The sequence below is a fragment of the Phalacrocorax carbo genome, chromosome 14 (assembly GCF_963921805.1).
Source record: "Phalacrocorax carbo chromosome 14, bPhaCar2.1, whole genome shotgun sequence".
NCBI classification, from domain to species: domain Eukaryota; kingdom Metazoa; phylum Chordata; class Aves; order Suliformes; family Phalacrocoracidae; genus Phalacrocorax; species Phalacrocorax carbo.
In genome coordinates, this window is record NC_087526.1 from 8,355,135 (window position 1) to 8,369,728 (window position 14,594).

Here is a 14,594-nt window from a genome sequence, read left to right on the forward strand (position 1 = left end):
AATACATTTGCAAAATTGTGCTATTTCATCTATCTTCCTCACTGCCACAATTTTTAAAATATTAATTAATGGGAAATGATACTGTGGTGTTAATGATAACTTGCAGGGTCTTAGGTACAAAAGCAGCAACACGCTTGCACACCATAGCTGGGAAGACAGATAGCTATTGAGAGAGTCACATTGTCTAACTGACCACCTGTTTTTTCTCTCTAGTACCACAAGCTGTGCTGGGAAAGGGTAGGTTTAGCGTGGAGCACCCGTGGGTGCAGGCTGCACGTGTGGGCTTCCTTGCCAGCTAGTAGCAGGCTGGCTCCAGCCAAAGGTACGGGGCTCTGCCATGCCAGGATCTGCCGTGCGTCCCACTGCTGCCGAGTTTGGGCACCTCTAAGGAAGACACCTGTGCTCTGGGAAAAACACGGGCGTTGAAACACACACGGAGCAGAGGAAGAAACCTTGGGACCCAAGTATTCCTTCTCTGCTTTTAATAAACTGAAAGAAAAAACAAAGAACATGCAAGTGCCCCCCTCCCTTCCTTTCTCATGCGATAAGAGAAAAGGAGGGTTTGAGCAGCGCAGCCTTTCCAAGCAGCTTGCTGAGCTATGCTAACAAGTTCGTTACAGGTACTGCTTAGTCCCTGAGCAGCCTGGGTTGGACACAAACAGGGAGAAAAACAAAAGCCCTGAAAGGAGAGACTGCAAGGGCAGAGCGTGCAGGGCTCACAGCCTCCCTGCGGGCGTCCGTCCCATGGGGACTGCAGGTGAGCCCAGGCAGGGCCGAGATGGAGCGCTCCACTCACTATGAAGCACGCTGAGCCTGCTGCACCCGGGAGCTGCGCCGACACCAGCGTATCCAGTCTGAGTTGTCTTTGAAGGATGTGGCTCAGTTGGCTAAATATACTGTTCAAATGTCCAGCACCAACCACTGGTGCTGGTACTGAGGCATTTCCTGCACTCATCGCTGCCTTTGCTGGTGTGGAGAGACACACACGCTGCCTGCTGCAGCTGAGGAGGTTTTGCAGATGGTTCCCACCACAGGGATCCCATGCAGATACATATGCCAGGGCCACAGCAACTCCCAGTGCTGCAGCTTTCCCAGAGGTAGCACAGCATTCACACACAGAGCTCGGGAAGAGCTGGGCTGCAGCTCCACAACCCCTACACTGTCGTGCAGGACCTCCTGGGAAGGGGCGCTGAGGAAGCAATGTCCCATCCGAGGCAGCAAACCAAACACAGGTCCTTGAGCCACCAGGATGCCTCCCTCCACCATTACCACCGCTCACCTGTGCAGCCCCATTTCAGCTTGGAAAGCAGCACATGGGGTGTTTTACACCGCCTAAAGCAGGGCACAGAGTCAGGATGAGACAGGGACAGCCCAGGGCACTGGTGGGGCCAAGGGAGAAACACAGGCTGGAGCAGACCAGGAGCTATTGGAGACCGCAACGGCCGATGGAGATTGCCCGTTGCAGAGGCAGTGAGGAGCACAGCTTGCCCCACAGCGGTGTGTCCTTCCATGTACACACACTGCTCCAGCCCCACAGGAATGTGCTGTGCCCCTCCAGACCAAGGGGTGCTGCTTCAGATGTGCCTGGATCCTTTGGCAGCACCTGTATTGTCATGGCAGCTGGTTTTCCACCTTTTCCTTTGTTCTACAGCCAAAACAGCTCGTCGGGTGTGCCAAGGATTAATGAAAGCTCAAAATTAATCTCTCCCCTCCAGATCTCCACTCTTAGAGCTGCAAGACATGGGAGCTGCTCTCCACTCCAGGTTTGGCCTCCATGGAGGATCTGCTGGCTGAGCTGGAGTGGCTTTAGCACGGAGGGGGATGCAGCCCTCGGTCAGGGCAGGACAGAGCTTTGCCTTGTGCTCTGGCTCCATTCAGAGAGGCAGCACTGAGGAAACATGTTTTTTGGGTGAGTGGTGTAGAAATGAGAGTCTTCTGCATGTTGAACTGAGGAACAGGACCTCTCCAACCCCTCAGGGACAGAGAAGGGGGAACCCAGAGTAGCTTTGTGCCTGGGCTGGGCCCAGTACTGGAGGATGCTCTGCAGCTCCCACAGCCAGGGCATCCCTCCTCACCGCCCTCTGTCTAACAGCAGCCAGGCACTTTCTCATTTTCAAATGATTCAAGAGAACCACTAAAACATAGAGGGGTGGTGGCTTTTTTTTTTTTTTTTTGCTTCACTTCTCTTTGCCGCCCTGTCTGTCCAGCGTGTAATGGAAATTTTACCACAGACGCTTGCGATGAACAAACAGGAAGCCAGCAGAAAGTGTGGCAATTCGCTGTAGCCCGGCTCAACTCAGCCGAGTGACAAGAAAGGCCATAAAAGCCGGCGTGGGGGTGGCAGGGTGGAGGAGAGCAGGCGAGAGGGGCTGGGGCCGGGCAGCCGGCGCAGGGCAGCCGGCATCTACCTCACCTCCCTGGGGACGCTGAAGGTTCGCAGGTAAGGCAGGCATGGCCCTGCACCTTCTGTTTCTCCCTTCTCCAGAAGTGGTTCCTAATTATTCTTGGAAGTCCTCATTGCATTTCTGCTCATCTCCTTGCAACGGGGGAGGTCGGGAGGAGTCTGCCTCTTCATCATTCTTTCCCAAACTAACTAAAACTTAACCTTGCTCTGAGAAACTAAATCTATTTCCCTTTTTCTCTTTTTCTGGTCTTTGCAAGATCATAATGCAAAGCTTAAAAAAGCCCAAAAGCTGATCACAGATTTCCAATAGAGGTATTCAAAAGCTAAAGCTGTGCTGTGGCCTCCACAATCCCCTTAGTTCCTGCCTGAAAGATTTTTCTTTGCTTTGCTCCCGGGAAAATCCGAGAGTCGCTCCATTGAAGAAGATTGTCTTGGCTGTGTACGGGGTACCTAGAGATTCATCTGGCTCAGCCCACCCCATATATGTGGGAATGTGTTAGGACCCAAACAGAACAAAAAATCCAGAAAGGGGCTGAAAATAGATGACATGTTTCTCTGTGCCTTTTTCTGACAGCTTTTCTAGGCCTGCTCACATCTTGCATGGAGCTTGTCGTAGTCAATCTTGAAAAATCCTTCCCTTTGATTTTGTAGTTTGTTCGCTCATTTTAATTGATGAGCTTTTAACATTCATTTTTCCACAGTTATGGCAAATCACTCTGCCATGAGGCTGCCACAAGTGGCAGCAAGCGATCCCTTTCCCCCAGAGAAGCAATTTTCAGCATCCCATAGCATTAGCAAACCTAATCGGGAAACTCCCCCCTTACCTGCAAAGATGGGCAGAAGATTTTTGTGTTGCCGAATTTCAAAATCCAGGGCAGCCCCCGCAGAAGCATGTTCTGCCACTCCTGCTGCTCGCATGGGTGCTGCCATCTGCAACCAGGGGAGCAGCTGCTGCGAAGGGGAAGGAGGTCTGCTCTTCCCTTCCTCTGTGGCTGATGGCCCAAGGAATCGCAGCAAGGGAAATGCATTAGCCATGAAGACAATTTGAAGACAATGAGGTGCTAGAGGTTTTCCTGGGGTTCAGGCAGACTCTCCATGAGTGGTGTTCCTAGGAACAGGCAGCTCTCGAAAACGGTTAAGTCAGAGTTAACCCTGCAGCCCGTGCCAAGCCCAGACTCCTCCTGAGCCCAGCCTGGCACCTGCAGGACCCAACTGCGCTTGGCAGTGACACGGTGTGTGCCAGCTCCCCGGTACTTGACAGTGGAGGAGGGGGACCTGCAGGGTTGTATTTGCCCCAGGGCCTGCATGACTTTTGTTTGCAGGGGTGCAACCCGCTGTGCGATAGCCTGGAGCTGAGCTCTGCGCCCTTTTGGTCCCCTGCAGCCCCATACAGGGTTCTGCACGTTCCCAACCTGGGGCACTGCAGCCCTGAGCCCCCGTGTCCAGCACTGGGTGATTTCAGCCTCTCTGTGCTCATGAAGCCCAGTGCTCTGCCCGACACTGCCAGACACACCAGCAGAGCCGGACTGCTCCACGTGCTCCCCAACTTACTACACGTATTGAAATGCAGCTGATGCCTGTTCTAGCAGGCATGCAGCCTTCCTTCTCCCTGCAGCCCCCTGTCATGTGCCTACCAAAAGGCTGTAGCACACCCAGGCGTGTACCCCCTTTCCTTTAAAACCAAAAAAAAGCCACACAGAAGAGAAGTAGGGCCAGGATTTCAAAGGGCCCACGCTCATGTGGTTACCCTCCTCTGTGCTCCCGTCAAGGTGAAGGGTGAACTTTTCCTCCACCACCAAATGCAGGATGATGTGCAGCCCCGGCTGCTCAGGAGCACAGCGTGGGGCCAGCAGAGGCAAGCTGCTGTGGAGTCACAGCCCCTGCCACTGTCTGGTGGCCATGACCATCCCTGCTTTGCCTTCCCAACCTCGCTAAGCCCATGCATAGCGCTTGACTGGAGATGGTTCACACTGACCACTCTCTCTGGGTCCCTGCCTGATGCAGCTTGTGCTCCCAGAGGCCCTGGGTGCCTCCTGCCATTCACCTCGGTGGCTGGAGCAGGACAAGTCTTGTATGCATGGCACGAGCCTCCCTCCTGCCTCCACTTTCCAGTTGCAAAACCTGCAGGGCCACAACCAGGTCCTTACAGGAGCAAAGCCCTGTGGCTCGTCCAGTTTGAGTCAGAAGGAGATGCCCATGTGCTGCAGCATTTTGCCTTGAGCAGGAATTTTAATCAAGTGGCTCAAAGCCTATGGGGCCAGGTAGGTAGGAGGATCAGGTAGGTCCCATAGGCAACCCCAGCATAAAAACTAGAGTCCTAGTGCCACCTGATAACACAGACAAAAATACCCCTTATCGTGCTATACAACTGTAGAAGGAGACTGTAATGAGGTGGCTGTTGGTCTTTTCTCCCAGGTCACTAGCAATAAGACAAGAGAAAATGGCCGCAAGCTGCATCAGGGGAGGTTTAGATTGGATATTAGGAAAAATTTCTTCACTGCAAGAGTGGTCAGGCACTGGAACAGGCTGCCCAGAGAGGTGGGGGAGTCACCATCCCTGGGGGTGTTCAAATGACGTGTAGACGTGGCACTTCAGGGCATGGTTTAGTAGGGATGCTGGTGTTGGGTTGATGGTTGGACTTGACCCTAGAGGTCTTTTCCAACCTTTATAATTCTATGATTCTATGACCCACTGCTGGCTGTTAAACCCACGGGCATGGCCCATGGCTGCATGTCCCCAGCCCAGGGACACAGTCCTCTTCCTGCCCCTTTCGGCACCCGCTTCAGGATGCCAAGCCTAGAAACATTTGTGGGTGCTGCCGTGAGCCTCCCCGGCAACGTGCAATGGTGGGAATGAAAATGAAGGGAAAAGTGTGGAGGGCAAGCTGCCAGCCCGGCACCAGCCATGTGCAGGCAGGGGTTTGGCCCTCTGCAAGGGCCTTGGACCTCTGTGTCAGTGCAGCCCCAGGGGAAAACAGCCTCCCACCAGCAAACCTTTGGGAAGGGGCTGTTCCATGCGGACACCAGGGTTCAAGCCGGGATGGAAACGAGCTGAAATGCTACTGTGGGAGGGCAGAGCCAAGGGGCTGCTTGTCTGCTTCCTCTTCCAAATTCCTTAAAGACTGGGAGGGGTTGGGGCATAGGGCACATGCCAGGGGGTTCGGCGGCTGCCCAAGCGAGGGGCATCTCAAGGACTGTCTAACCTGAGAATGGTGAAACATAAGGGTCAATCTCAGGTTCGTCAGCCCATGAGACGCCTTCTCCAGAGCAGGACAGGCAGCGTCGGCCCTCACCGGCACCGCGGCTGCCCCTTCCACCCCACACGCGGGGGGTGCGCGGCGGGGAGCAGAGGGGCACCGGATCTTTGTCTGCAGCCTTCCTCCGATATACGTGTGAACCCTGGTATGGCTCTTTGTGACGATGGGGAAGGACCGGGGTGGGTACCATCCCCCAAGGAACAAAGGGAGGAAAGTGGCTGCCAAGTCCCACCCGTTCCTTAGGAGAAGCTGCTGGAAGCTCAGCCACACTTTAGCGCCAAAGCTGTCACGGTCGGCGAAGCAGCGGCTGCCACGTGCGACTTGCTGTTCGCGAGACAGAAGGCTCCAAGTGCTAAAAGCGCCTAATTAGGAGCCTCTCTGACTCCCACCAGCTGCGAGGCCGCCAGATCCATGCCTCTGCGAGCCAATGAGCACAGCCGAGGGGTGAATTTGGCATCCCTGAAAGCATCATTAACACGTCGCTCCTCGCACTCCTGACCAGAGGAAGAGACAGTGACATCCCTAAAAGTGACGATAATGAATCCCCAGGCAGCACGCGGGGTCCTTCAGCGCTGAACGCGTCAGTAATTCATGAACGGAGCGGAAAAAATTTTTTTTTTTTTTCCAAGTTGAGCTTCCTAAATAAAACACAAGTACAAGACCCACTTGTCGGATTCACTGTCTTTCCTACAATTAAATGACTAATTCTAAAGCATATGGACTGAAAGAAAAGTGGTCTAAAGCATTACCAGCCCCAGTGCTTGCCGTGGGGGGTAACAGATGAACTGAGCTGTGCCTCCCTGCAGCGTCCCGGCCGTGAGGGTGTCAGTGCAGGAGCAGCTCTCCCTGCCCAGAGCTGCTGGCTTGCTCCTCCCGAGCCGGTGCGGCCCCCAAAGCTCCATGGGTGATGCCCCTCTGCTGCAGCTCTCCCACCCCACACCCCTTGGCCCTCCCAAGTTCCTTCTTCAGAGCAGCCACAGGAGATGGGGGAAAAAGGAGTTTTGGGGAGAGAGCCCAGGCCCACATGCAGGGGAGCAGCCAAAACCTCTGCCGCTGGGACTCTCGGGCACGGCCACTACCAGCCGGCGGGCAGAGCAGCCCCAAAACATGGGCCGCCCCTGCAGCGAGGGCTCCCCGGCTGTCGGTGCCCGGCCTCAGCTGCTGTGGCTCTGAGTCACCTGCGGCAACCTTTCCCTGTGCTTGGCCTACGTAAAAATAAACACCCGATTTGCTTTCATGCGTTGCACCAACACTGCCCCACGTCAGCAAGCGGCCGGGCAGGCAGGGAGCACCAGTGCCCACCAAGTCCTGGTTCAATTTCGAGACTTAAAACAATGCCGGGGACCCCCATGAGCAGCTGGGCAGCATGGGGGGCAGCTCCGTTCCCCCTGCACTGGGGCTCCCCAGGGCTGGGGCTCTAGTGGTGGAGCCTCTTCCTTCTCCTCTTGGGATGTGGGGGGTGACATTTGCCCCCAGCACCCAGCAGGTCTGGGAGGTGCCTGGGAGCTGTAGGCAAGCTCAGCACCCTGCCAGCGCGGCCGAGGGCTCCCGCCAGCACGGCGGGGGCAGGCTCAGCGCCCGGCACAGCCACGGCACAGGGTCAGGCTTCGGGGGACAGAGGGAGAAGCAGGCTCAGGTGGAGCACTGGAAATGACAGCAGTTCTCGATGATTCAGTAAAGAAAAGGACTTACACAATGCAGCACGCACAAAGCAAGTGGGAGGCGGATGCTCCCCCCTCCCGCCTGCCCAACGGCCGCTTTGCTTCTGCTGGGAGTTATTTTGCAGTTGAGGGGGAGTGGGGGAGCCCCCGGCTTCCTGCCCTCACAAATGCCCTTAGCCCTTCCTGGGGACCCTCCAGAAAGCAGCAGAGCCCTCGTTTTTCAGGTGGCTCCTTACCTGGAGGAGGGCAGGGGGTTCTTGCCATTCATTCAAGTTCTGTTTCATGTGGGTTGGGGTTTTGTTTTTTATATTTTTCCTCTTCTCTTGAAATGTTTATTCCTCATGAGGGAATTTTAATTTTAGAGACAGCAGCACTTTTGCAAGGTGAAGTGATTGCTAAGCTCCAAGTGCCGAATGATGGAAGCTCCAGCAGGGAGGGAGGAAAACGCAAATGAATCGCATGCTTGAATCCCTCGGACCCCGATTTGCACCCCGAGGTGTGTATCTGTGCTGGGCGATCAGGCCAGGGAAGGAACGTGCCTTTTGTACACTGCCAAGGGGGGGGAAATTGCGCTCCAGAAGCGCATTTGTGCTTCTGAAGTGAAGTTTTCATCTGCTTGATGCAAGGAGACGGATCGCTCGGAGGAGCCGGGGAGGGTGCCGGGGTTGCCTTCGATGGCCAACTTCTGAAGGAGCCGCCGGTGCTGGTGGGGAAGACTTCCCTTGCAAAACGAGGGGCTGGAGATCCCGCACACGCGTGTGCGCCCCGGCGTGCCCCTCTGCTGCCCCCGTGGGGACCACGGTGCTCCGAGGGGGTGTTCAGGGAGCTGAGCGTGGATTCGCGGCCGAGCACCTGGAAACATGTCCCTGTGCGACATGGGAGCGGGGGGCTCGGCTGGCTGGTCCTGCTGCACCCCCCATCGCCCCCAGCACACACACGGGGTCCCTCACGCACATGCATGTGTACACACACACCCCCCGGCCCCCCCATCTCCCAAACACTGCCACCCCTCTGACACACACAGCAACACCCCACAAACCATGTGTGCTTCTTGCAGCTGCACCCTGCACCCCTCACACCCCTTTGGGACCCCCATATATCCCCCAAAACACTCACACACCCCACCACAAATACCCCCAGACTCAACCCCACACACCCTCCGTGTCCCCCCCAGACTCTTAACCTCTCACCCCCATGTACACCCGTGTGACCTCCCTCAGACTCGCACCCCCACGTGCCCCCCAAACTCACACTCTCTCAGCCCTAGGTTCCCCCGGGTACCCCCAGATTTGCACCCTGACGTACCTCCGTGTGCTCCCTGAGACTCTCAGCCCCACGTAGCCCCATGTCCCCCCCCACGTAACCCGATGTGCACCCCCAGACTCGCACCCCCACGTAGCCTCGTGCCCCCCCATGTGGTCCCCCAGACTCTTACCCCACCGTGTTCCCCCCAGACTCTCACACTCTCACTCCCACGTACCCCCGTGCCCCCCCCGCCCGCCCCTCCCTCTCGCCGCGGCCGTTCAGCACCCCGGACAGCTCCCCCGCCCCGGCCCCGCGCCTCGTCACGCGTGGGGTGGGGGTGCGCCCCGCGCCGCCCGGCTATAGCGCGGTCACGTGGGCCCCGCCGCCGCCCCTATATAGCGCGGTGGCGGGCGGCGGTGCGGAGCGGTGCGGTGCGGAGCGGTGCGGTGCGGAGCGGCCGGCCGGAGCGGCGGCGAGCGGTGAGCGCGGCCGGGGCGGGCACCCCCACCCCACTCCGCCCCCCTCAGGAGCCCCGGCCGGTCCCGGCCCGGGGAGGGAAGCCCCAAACCCCGGGGAGGGGTGTCCAGTCCCGAGGATATGAGGGTCCCGTGCCCGGGCTGGGGGGTATCCCACCCCCGGAGGGTCGCGTCCCAGATCCCGGGGGTGCCACATCAAGGGGCGGGATCCTGTCGCAGCGACCAAGGGTGCCCCATGGCCCGGGAGGGGAGGGGGTCTCACCCCGGGAGCAGGGGTGTCCCATCCCTGGGTGGGGGGTTCCAGCCCCTGGCGGGGGGTCCCGTCCCAGGGACAGGGGAGGGGGGGTCCCATCCCCGGGGGGGTGTCATCCCTGGGGTGGGGTTCCCCATGGCGTGAAGCCCCTTGGGTGCCCCCTGACCGCATCGGGGGGGATGTGAGGGTCCGGGGTGGGGGACTGCTCTTGCAGGCAACTGGCCCCGGAGTGTCTGTGATGCGGGTCAGGATGATTTCGGCTGCCTCCGTCCTCGTCCTGCTCTTCCTGCCCTCGGAGACCTGCTCACCCCTGCAGTGGCCCCGGGGCCCGACCCGCAGGCTGACCCTGGCCCCCCAACCCACCTGGGAGCCCTGGCCGGGAGCCCCGCGACCCCCCGACCCCGCTGCTAGCCCCCTGCCCCAGAGACTGTGCCAGCCCCGTGAGGCAGAGCCCACCCCAGTCCCACGCACCCCACGGGCGCTGCAAACTGGCAAGAGGCGAGACGGCAAACCCAACTCACTGGATCTCACCTTCCACCTCCTGCGCGAGTTCCTGGAAATGTCCCGGGAGGAAAGACTGGCCCAGAAGGCGCTCAGCAATAAGCTCTTGCTGCAGAGTATAGGAAAATGAGGGAGGGTTGTGGGAGGGAATGAAGGAGACAAACCCCATAGCGAGTGGCCATGGCAGAGCGGAGAAGAGAGGGGGGATGCTGCTGCCCAGCTGGAGGCTGGAGCTGTGCCCAGGGAGCCCCCCCTCACCTTGCCCAGTGGGGTCCCCGTCACTGCGTCCCGTGTGTTGCTCTCACTGTTGTGCATTAAAGTCACCCTCGCACTTGCTCCGTTGCTGTGCTTTTGTGCTTCCCCCACTGCTCCAGCCCTACACGGGGATGGCAAAGGCGACCCTTTCCTCTCCTCCCTCAGAGGGGACATCCCTGATTTTGAGCCCTCTGGATCCAACCCCTTTGCAGGCACAGGGCTTGGAAATGCTTTGACACACTGATGTTGCAGCAACCATGGGTACGGAGCATCCTTTTCCCCTCCCAGAGCTACCACCACCCATGGACCCAAAACAGGTCTCCCCAAAACCACCAGAGCAATCCCAGATGCTTCCCTGGATGAAAGGCACCAGTGCAAAGCACCTCTCCCACCTGAGGAACAAGGAAAGGGCGGGAGAGGCACAAGCTGCACCACTCAGTAGCCACAGGAGCATGGAACACGTGTGCATGTGGACACACATGTGTACATGCATGTGAAAAACCACCATCAGCTGCACAATAAGAGGTGAGGTTGCACAAACAGCCTCCTCATCAGGATGGGGCAGCACATGCTGCAGAGGGGCCTTTGCGGTCAGCCCTGCAAGAGGGTCTTGAGTTGGTTGGGGTGTGGCAGGGGCGATCATGTCCCACCATGGCCTGTGAGATCTGCAGCACCTGCCAGTCCATCGCCATCACCCATGCAGCCAGGCACCAGCATCCCACAAGGTCCCAGGGGTCCCTCATCCTCCTCCCAGGGCTGCGCTAGCAGCAGCTCCAGTGCTGGCAAGCTAAATTATCCTGGAGAGCTGTCCTGGGTCTTGCAAACAAAGTTTGATATTCTCTGAAGATGGTGGCTCCATGGGACAAAGCTTCTCCTTGTGCTGCTAATGCCCTGTGATCTCTTTGTGGGCTGGGTTTTTTCTCTATAAAAGTATGTTTTTTTCCCATTATGAAAAAATGTAAGGAATACATAAAAGCAGTAATTACTGCAAGGAAAGGGAGAAACAGATTGTTAAACCAGAGGCAATTATACACAGCCTGAGGTATCTGGGGTGGCTCAGAAGCACTTTTAATCCTATAGGAAAGCTGGGGCCTTGCTGGGGCAGGGGGTATGGGGCTGGCTGAGCCAAGGCCCCCAGATGTGGTGGGAGGAGGAGGAGGAGGATGATTTCTGCTGCTTGCAGGGAGCCGGGTGCCAGCAGCAGCCTAGGGCAGGACAAGTGCTCAGGACACAAGTGGGGGACAGCTGGGTGTGCAGGTCCATCCACGGGGGGCTGTAGGGGATGTTACTCTCTGGGCTGCTGCTCTGGGGACAGCGGCTTGGCAGGCACTGGTGGTTCTTCCTGCCCCGTGAGGGGTCTGGCTCTGTCTGTGGGTGCCGGCAAACTCCAGCTGGAGCAGCCCCATGTCCTCTGGCCTCAGAGCTCTCCCAGGGCAGACACGGCTTTGACAAATGAGGTTTGCTCTGAGCCCCAGGTTGGGAGCTGCACCCTGAAACCCAGCCAGGGCTTTCCCTCCTCCAGTATTGCTGCGAGTGGCTCCAAAAGCTGCCGCTTCCCAGCCTCGCAGCAAGTCTGTGCCTTTTAGTGTCACAGCTGGCAGTTCGGGGTAAGGTTTAATGAAACCTCAGCTTGGTGGCTTTGAGAGGAAGACAAGCATGCCTCTAAGAGAGTTCCTGACCGTGCATCAGCAGCAAGAGCATCCCAGGCCCCCAGGGGTCCTGGCCCCTCCCTCCTCACACTGCCTCCTGCACTGGGCCATGGACCCCCATTAACTCAAACCCCCTCCCACAGACACATACCCGCACTCGGAGAGGCTGTGTCCACCGCAGGCTGTGTGGGAACTGCTGCCTGCCAGCCCCTGCCTGTGCTGCCAGCATGGGGCTGAGCTGCTGCACTGGGGCAAGATGGAGCTGAACAGGGTTTGGGGAAGGCTCCCAGGCACAGACCATCCTGGCAGGAGAGTTTGCTCTGCTGCATCCCTGGGGGCAAGGAAGAAAAGTGTCCCGGGGCCGTGCACAGAGCCCTCTGCAAATCATGGGGTCTTTGGCGTCCCCTCCCCAGGGCCAGCTCAGCACTGGGTGACAGACAGGGGGTGGGCACAGGGAGAGACAGGCCCTCTGGCACCCTGGGGACATCAGAGAGGGGATGGTGAGGGAGCAGCAACTTGTGAGGACAGAAATCAAGGTAAGAGATCAGACCATGACGACACAAGAGCACAGGGGAGTGGGTGCTGTGGCAGAGGCACGCTGATGAGGAAATGTGCCCAAATTAAATAGCTTTGACCTGGTTTTGTGAACCCAACCTAGCCTGACCCTGCACACCCTTCCTGGCTTTTCCTAGGATCTTCTCTGCCAACGCAGCCTTTTTCCTCTGCCCGGCAGTGCCTTTTCCAAGGGAGGCTGCAACAGCTCATGGTTGATGAGCCAAACATTGGCTTTCAGCTAGGGATCGCTCCAGCCCCAGCTCCACATCCCTGCAGCCCCTGCCTCTGCTGTGCCATGTCCTCCAGCTCCGAGCCTGGAGAGGGACCTGAGGCTCTGGATCTCCTCCTGCTCATCAGTGACCCTCTGCATCATGCGCTTCCTTGGCCCCTCCAGGCCAGCATATGGGGTGCCAAGGACACGCTGCTGGCGGGCAGAGGCAGGGCATCCCTCAGCTGTTGGCACACAGGCAGGGCATCCTTCAGCCTGCAGCACACGGGCCACTGCTTGTATTTAGCATTTCAAAGTGATGGGAAATCAAGGCTGAGAGTGTTGGGGTTGTTCAGCCTGGGGAAGACAAGGCTCCGGGGAGACCTTATTGCAGCCTTCCAGTACTTCAAGGGGGCCTGTAGGAAAGACGGGGCAACCTCTTTAGCAAGGCCTGTTGTGACAGGACAAGGGGTGATGGTTTTAAACTAAAGGAGGGTAGATTTAGACTGGATTTAAGGAAGACATTTTTTACAATGAGGGTGATGAAACACTGGCCCGGGTTGCCCCAAGAGGTGGTCAATGTCCCATCCCTGGAAACATTCAAGGCCAGGTTGGACGGGGCTCTGAGCAGCCTGATCTAGTTGAAGACGTCCCTGCTCACTGCAAGGGGGTTGGACTAGATGGCCTCCAAAGGTCCCTTCCAACCCAAATCATTCTATGATTCTATGAAATTGAAGGTAGGCAGGCAGCAGCAGCCCTCAGCCATGCCACAAACAGCCTGGCTGCGGGGTGGGAGCCAGGAGCCTGCCCATGATCAGTGGCCCTATGCAGGTACCAGGTTTCATCGAGAGCTGGGGTGAAGATGAAATTCATACACACAAGTAGCCCATGACACAAATGCCAAAGTAACGCATAAAGGGGTTTAATTTGTTATGAGGGGGAAACAGCCAATAAAAAGATAACCAGAAGCCTCAAATAGAAAACGTCACTTGATGTGAATGGCCAGACCCACCACGCTCCATCCCGCAGCACCCTGGGGGCAGAACGGCCAGAAGGTGCCTGATGATGGGACACCTTTCCCCAGCAAAAAGCAGCCAAAGGGGTCCCTGCTGGGCCTGGATGTGTCCAACCTCAGGCTGCCAGCGGGAGCATTTTGCTTGCTGCACCCTGCCTGCGCTCCAGCCAGGCATCCCCAGCCACGGCTACTCCACAGCAGAGCACCGTGTGATGGGAGCCCCTCCTCAGCCACCAACGTGCTCCGCTGAGATGGCTCCAGGACACAACTGAGCTTTGGCACGAGGGGAGGGCAGTTGGAGACAGCGGCCCCCAGGGAACCATCCTGCAAGGCGAGGGGTTGGGGCGGGACGGGCCACAGCCCCCCAGGTACGCTGAGGCCATACCCGTGACGCCAGGGCGAGTCCTGCCAGGGAGCATACACCAGCTGGAACATCACGGTTTTGTGCTTACCTCCTTCCAGCGCATTTCCATCAAATGCGGAATTAACCTCTTCAAAATGAATGATCCTGGGGAAGCTGCGTGAGTAGTAAAAGCCGCTGGTGCCACCTTGCAGTAAGGGCAGCCTTTCATCCCCCCCAGACGCAGGTGCAGCGCTCAGATTTACGCTGCCTCAGTCCCCACCCTGGCTTGGAAACAAGCCTCATAGTAGCCTTCGGCACACTTTTTGCTCATCTTTGTTTCTGTCTCTCCACCACCAAGACCAGGAGCAAAACCAGTCTCCAACATCGGCTTCTTTGGAAATGGTTTTTTTTTACTGCAAGCAGACAGACCTGCACCGAGGCTGGAGCAGCTGTCAGTGCCCCACACCCCTTCCCCCATGCCCCACAATCATTTCTTGTACCACCTGGCAACTATAACTTGTATTTACACAGCCAATAGCTGCCATGGTCTGGCATCGTTTAAAGGTCTTTGGCCTTTAATATGCTCAAAAAATGCCAGGGACTCCCTGGCAGGTGCAAGAGGAGGCAGAAGGGGGCAGTTGCATTCCCTGCCGCAGGCACCCGGCCCCCACCTGCAGGCACAGAGCTGAGGAGTGGTCGGGCACCACAACGTGCCCATCCAGGGGACAGCGGAGGCTGGAGACCTCTCTGAGCTCCCACCCAACTCCACACAC

General features: G+C 57.7%; 1 protein-coding gene across 1 annotated transcript; it reads left to right on the plus strand.

Moving 5' to 3' along the window:
* Positions 1-9,545: 9,545 nt before the first annotated feature.
* On the plus strand, positions 9,546-9,926 carry LOC135315700 (corticoliberin-like). The gene has a single exon (XM_064465330.1). It carries the CDS (start codon positions 9,546-9,548, stop codon positions 9,924-9,926), a length of 381 nt encoding a protein of 126 aa, XP_064321400.1.
* Positions 9,927-14,594: the final 4,668 nt, after the last annotated feature.

Bases quoted from the DNA above. Each gene is read 5' to 3' on its own strand.
- LOC135315700 (XM_064465330.1), top strand. From the start codon at position 9,546: ATGATTTCGGCTGCCTCCGTCCTCGTCCTGCTCTTCCTGCCCTCGGAG.